We start from the raw sequence: 6578 nt of genomic DNA, 5'->3' as shown, positions 1-6578 counted from the left end.
GAAGCAACGAAATACTGTAAAAAACTTTGTAATCTTTCATTTTTTTGGAATAAGCTGTTTGGAATTTTCAAAGCGAAATTGAAAAAAAGGAACAAAAAAGTTTCACGCTCAGACCAGCTTACAATGTAATATCTCTAACTATCTTTAATCAAAAGCTATTCGCACTTTTACGTTTTTTCGTGTTGTTTTTTTTTTTTTTGTTTGAGAAGAGCTTTTTATGAATTTTAAACGTTTCCAATCTCTCAAAACGCATAGCACTCGCTGGGTATGTTTACATATAAATATTTGGTACATCTATATGATTTCCCCACCTTTTGCCCTGGCTCGACTTCACTGTATGCTTAAAAGCTCCAGAATTTTCAAACGGAATTTATTCGACGTAGCAACAACCACAACAAATGCAACAATTCGAAATAAGAGTAATGCAATACTAAAGGATTTGGCATTGTTTCCTCCATCTTTGTGCATACTTGAGTGCCTCGCAGACCAACTAAGTGCCTGGTTGACTGACTAACGGCATGACGAACTTATCAAGCATGCCAGCATATATTATATATTTTTGCACTCAATGCATAACTTTTCTACATATATATGTATTTATGAATTTCTAGTATGCTGCGTATTTGCCTTTTCAAAACATTTTTCAATTTCACACAACAATGCCAATAAAAGAAATGAAAGCCAAGCGCTTAAACTAGCAGCGAACGGGAGGCAGTGAGAGAGCGAAACGAGCGAAAGTGTGTAAAGTCATCCAATAAAGGAAAATGTTATGAATGCAATGCAATTGCATTTGCAAAACTCATTGTTAGTGACACGTAAAAATTCCATCGACATTTTCAATTTCACTGTCAATCGCCTCGGCATCAGCATCATCATCATCACCACCATCAACGGCTTCAACGCCAAATCATGCAAACAGCATATTATTTCTGTGAGCCATTGTGAAAAATGTAAAGTGCAGTAGAATCAAACGATTGAAGCAATATTTCTACTAAAATGCATTTTGTATTATATAATAGTTGTTTTTCAAATATAAATATATAGGATATTTTTCGAATTTTACAAAATTACACAGGAAAAAGCTTGACGTGTGCTTGATGTGTCATTGAGGTGAGGTGTTAAATGTCGTAAAAAAATTCGAATATTTTCAATGAAGCATTTATACTGATAATCGATGCTAATACTGAATGGAATTTATTCGAAGTCAAATGATCAAAAAGAAAACGTATTCGAGTGGAAACCAATAGCAACGAGAAAAAACGTTAACTTCGGTTAAACCGATGCTATAATACCCTTCACAAGTACAAATACTTCCATACAAGAACTTGATTCCACGCCCACGCCAAATTCCGTGAAGATATCTCATCAAATGAAAAAGTTTTGCAGACAAGCACGTGAGTCCGATGGTTCAATTTATATGGCAGCTATATGCTATAGTGGTCCGATATCGGCGGTTACGACAAGTGAGCAGTTTCTTGAGAAAAAACGGACGTGCGCAAAATTTCGTACCGATATCTCACAATCTGAGCGACTAATTCGCGTATATACAGACAGACGGACATGGATAAATTGACTCAATCAAAAACATTGAACAAAATCTTCAACATTTTCATTTTAATTGTCTTACAAGTTTTTAGAATCGGCTTTATTATATAATTTTTTATGCAAGTGACAACCCTTTTCAAAAAAAACTCCGATATAGAGTTTATTAATTTATTTTGCCGAGAGAGGATTGCAACCCTATCCTTCATAAAATAATCAGAAAAAAATCCTTAATAATACTTGCGTTGGAGGTCCATACCATAATAATTCATTAATATTTTCAATTATATAAAAAAAAATTGAAAAAAGCGACCATATTGCATGTAAATAATAATTTTTTTTAATAATGGACTGATAAACAGGTGGCAAGCTTTCTCAAAAATAACTCCGGAGAAAATCGTATAGAGTTTTAGGTGGTAACACTTCATGAAATTAAATTAGACAAGTAATTTTTCTTAAAATTGTTTCGTTGAATTATATATTGTATTTTGAAGAAGCGATAACCCTCAAAAATATTTACACTGTAAGCTTTTCTAAATTTCTTCTTCTTGATAAAAATATTCCATTAAAGACAATTTCACGACTTTATTTTTTGGCAAAATGGTGGCAATTCTTTCCAAAAATGTCGTCAACATATGTCATCATTTCTTAGTTTAGTTTTTAGCATTTTTTAATTTAACTTCCTCATATTAAATTTATTTTTAGTAAAAAAAAAGTGGTGCTGTGTCTCTTACTTTTCAATAGCTCCCACTTATGCCTGAATTTCGTCTAATACAAATAGTCACAGTATACAAGGAATGAGAGAACATAAGATATTCTGTTAGCAAAACTAAACGACCCATAAGCGAAGAAATACAAACTTATAGTTATTTGAAATATTAAATTTGTTTTTATTATATATTTAAAAAATCCTTTTTTTAATTATTTATTTTTTTTTTATATTTTTTTTTATTTTTTTTATTTTTATTTTTTTTTTTAATTTTTTATTTTATTTTTTTATTACAAATATTATTTATTCTCAAATTCATATGTGTGTATTAAAATATTTTGGTAGTCAGTAGGTACGGGATGGCTCCAATGAAGATGTTAATATTTTGCTTAGTTATCCACACTCTCATCTCTGTTGCGCGAATCTTTATCCTTTCTCGGTGAAACTGAGCGAGAGCGAGAAATGGAACGATCGCGAGAACCATCATATGATGGTGAGCGTGAATCACGCCGTGAACGCGATGAACGGTGCGATCTGGAACGAGAACGGTCACGCTTACGAGAGTCACCGCGTGACTTGGATGGTGAGCGCGATCTGGAACGATCACGAGAGCCAACACGAGATTTGGATGGTGAACGCGAATCATGTTTAGAACGTGATTTGCGTGGTGACTTGGAGCGTTCCCGTGAAGCATCTCGGCGTGAACGCTTAGGCGAGCGTGAGCGTGAACGCGATTTGTTTAGTTCGCGTGCTTTCTTTGTACGCGAACGTGAACGAGAACGCGATTTCACTGGTGACTTCGATTTTGAACGTGATTTCGAACGACTGCGTGAACGTGACGAACGTGCAGATTTGGAGCGTGATCGGCGACGTGAAACAGAGCGTGAATGTGATCGCGACCTGCCACGGCCACCTCGACTGTTACGGCGATCTTCAATTAAACGTATACGTCGACCATTTAACTCGGTATCATCCAACTTCTCTATGGCACGCCGCATATCCGATGATGAAGCGAACTCTACAACACCTTCGTTGCGTCGCTGTTTGTGTGCGTCACAGTAGGTCACTTCGCCGGCTGTTCGCACATAATCCTTCAGATCTTGCCAGCTCACGCTACTCGATAAATTTTCCACAATCAAACGATATTCGGTACGTTGTGGTGGACCGAAACGTGTATTTCTACCTCTTTCGTTATAACGTCCACCACGACGGCCGCCATCATAGCGATCACGATTACTACCGCGTGCTGTACTTTTTGCCAGTTCCACTGCTATTCTGCGTCCCATTAATTCTTTGCCGTTCATCTCGTAAACAGCATCATCAGCATCACGTGAATCTTCGAACTCTACAAAGCCATAACCATTCTTTAGCAAAATATCTCGTGTTCGTCCGAAACCTTTGAAGAATCGTTCTAAGTCTTTTTCACGTACTCCAAACGGCAATCCACCGACGTAAATTCTAGAGCTGCTCATATTTATGCTGAGTTCTTATATTTTTCTTATTTCGTGTATATTTATGTTAACGTCGCTTTGGTTGCTGACTGACTACAAACTTTCTCGGCATAGATCTCACTATTTAAGCAAAGTTTTGCAGTGCTGGGAACGTTAAGGATCAGTTGACCTTCATATCTTTTTAATCAGGCAGGTACATAAATGCAACCGTGTCCTTTCGGGCGCGTTATTTCTTTTGTTTACAAATACCTGGTTGGCTACCTTAGGTACCTTAAAGACAATACAGGTAAAAAGTTCTTAATAGTGTTCAAGTTTCTTTGATGATTCTGTTAATTTCTAGATTGTGTAACTTTGCATAAAAATCGATTCCAAACTGAAATAACACTTTTTTGAACGAATTGAGTGCAGACCATCCCACAAATCGTAATCCTTTAAAACCCAGCAGAAGAGAAGCCGTAAAAACAATGAGCATTATATTATATAATATATTAATTTAAATTATCTATATATATATGGTTTATTGCGAAAATAATAGAAAAAACCAAAATATTTAAATTATACATTTCTTTAGAATATTTAATTCAAGATGCCAAACCCTCTGCATATAACCAAAAGAGACGGAATACAAAAGAGTACAAGCAAATATAAACAACTTTTGAAGGCAACCAGCTGTTGAGATAGCGGGCAGTTAAGAATCTGCCACTCTCTGGAATACTTTTCTCTTCATTTTAATTTTTAGTTCATATAACGTTTTTATATCGCTACAACAATAAAAATTACAATATTTCAATGTTTTTCTTTAGTAAAGTCAGTTCACATATTTTTTGTAAAACCATGACTCGGCGCTTGTCTAATTCTCGGAATTGAAAGTTATCGCGTCTCACATGTTGTAGGGCAACGCATTACATTGTTGCATGTTTTACCCACAGGTAACGGCAGTTTTTTTTATTCTTTTCTGGCATTGTGATTTAATCACTTTCCTTTTGAGAAGAAACCCCTACCACAAGACAATGAAATATATTGAAAATTATAACGATTTAGTCTTAGAAACATACTAGAGTAAAAATAATGGTGATTATAATTGTGAGAATTAATATACAGGACCTCGTCCATGTGTTCAAAAGTTTGATTTTGTTTCTTGAACAACATAACAGGTCCTAACAAGAGCGTTTCACGACAAAAGAAATTATATGAGAAATTTTTGGTTGAAAGTATTTTTTAAAAACTCATCATAAAATTTTTTATAACTCATCATAAAATAAATCTGTAATTTAAAAATATCTTGTAAAACTTGTAGTATCACCTTTTGCTAAGGAACATCAAAACAGAAATCAAAGGTAAAATGGGAAATTCGGCCAAACGTCTAGGGATAGTGAAGAATTCCTAAGCTATCGCTTAAGTGGGTTATATAACATACACTTGAATGTAATAATAAATAAAATTAAAAAAACGCCTTTTTGTGATACTTTTTAAGAGAAGCATTTATTTAATAAATGTACATAGACAAAATTCCATTTACTTTAATAAATTCTAAAAATTTTGTATTCCGATTTCCAGGAGAACCTCCGAAAAAAGGTGTCTGGTGGTGAGCAAGATTTTAATGCTTAAAATTATCTGAAATCCAAAAACCAAAACAAAAAAGTTTTATTATTATACAATAGATAAAAGCAGATAATGGTCGATGAACTAGTCAAATTCTGATTTTTGAGAAAATAGCGGCTTTCCAAACAAAAATTTAGTTTCTTGCGAAAAATTTTTCAATGCGCGAAATCGAAATTATTGTTATAAACTTATTACTTCGATCATTAAAAAGGTCGTGTGAATATTTCAAGCAGCTTAATGCGGTCGTCTCGGAGTAATTTTGCTAACCGACTCTCAAAACATCGTTTGGAGAAAAACGCTGTTAAAGTTTGAGGATCTGATTACAAGTTTTAAAATTAAATTAGAAATAAAATACAAATACGCTCATATCTTCTATAAACGTATACATACAAAAACCAATAAATTTTTTCTTCTAGGTATATGGTTACCAAAAAATTAAGTATATTTAACCCCTTAACATAGACACAGCTTTGATATATATTGATATGATTCAAAAACTCACACATGCTTTCGTTGAAAATCGACCGAAGCGTCACTACTAGCTCAATTTTAAACTCTGGCTTTACCTGTGCTTCTTTTATAAGCTGAAAACACCATTTCATAAACTTTAAAATGTTTTTAATCGTCGTAATCTGGCTGCGTGTGAATTTTTCCTATTTACAAAAAAACAACGTTAACCTTAAAAGGCCGTCGTTTTACAAGCATAATTGACATTAAAAGTGCAACGCTGAAAGAGCTAAAGGCTATTTATAAAATCGAGTTTGAGAAATATTTCGGTGATTGGAAGAAGCGCTGACATGAGTGCATAATATCGAATGGGCACTATTTTAAAGGCGACAACGTTAATGTAGAAAAATTAATATACATTTTTTTTTAGACGAAAGTTCCCGGAATTTTTTAGAACACACCTCGTCGTAAGAATGTGTTTTAAAGTGGCGGTCTAAGCTCTTATTAAGCCCTTTGTGACTCTAACTTCATTGAGCAAAAAAATATCATCTAGATTTAAGAATTTAAGGTATGAAGTCAAACTTTGATGTGTTGCGAATACAAAAAACCACTGGTATAAATGGCATAAACTGGTACAATTAAGCAAAGGTTGTACAGCAAGAGAGATTAGACCACTTTATTGAGGTGCCCACAAGCTCTTTTGTGTAGAATTCAACTATATAAATTTTTGCTTTCTCGTTTACAGTTTTGCGACTGAATAGCGGAGCACAACGTGGGAAAGACGTGAATCAAAAACCACTATATTTTTACTTTTTATGTCAAATTTA

General features: G+C 34.0%; 1 protein-coding gene across 1 annotated transcript; it reads right to left on the bottom strand.

Moving 5' to 3' along the window:
• Nucleotides 1-2521: 2521 nt before the first annotated feature.
• Nucleotides 2522-3815, bottom strand: LOC106618567 (serine-arginine protein 55). The gene has a single exon (XM_014236363.3). It carries the CDS (start codon nt 3721-3723, stop codon nt 2641-2643), a length of 1083 nt encoding a protein of 360 aa, XP_014091838.2. The 5' UTR covers nt 3724-3815; the 3' UTR covers nt 2522-2640.
• Between the last annotated feature and the right edge of the window lie 2763 nt (nt 3816-6578).

This window comes from Bactrocera oleae, chromosome 6 (genome assembly GCF_042242935.1).
Source record: "Bactrocera oleae isolate idBacOlea1 chromosome 6, idBacOlea1, whole genome shotgun sequence".
Classification (NCBI taxonomy): Eukaryota; Metazoa; Arthropoda; class Insecta; order Diptera; family Tephritidae; genus Bactrocera; species Bactrocera oleae.
The sequence above is the reverse complement of the archived record's forward strand: the minus strand, read 5'-3'. Positions and strand labels throughout refer to the sequence as shown.

Excerpts from the sequence above, each read along its gene's own strand:
- LOC106618567 (XM_014236363.3), bottom strand. The coding sequence starts at position 3,723 with ATGAGCAGCTCTAGAATTTACGTCGGTGGATTGCCGTTTGGAGTACGT.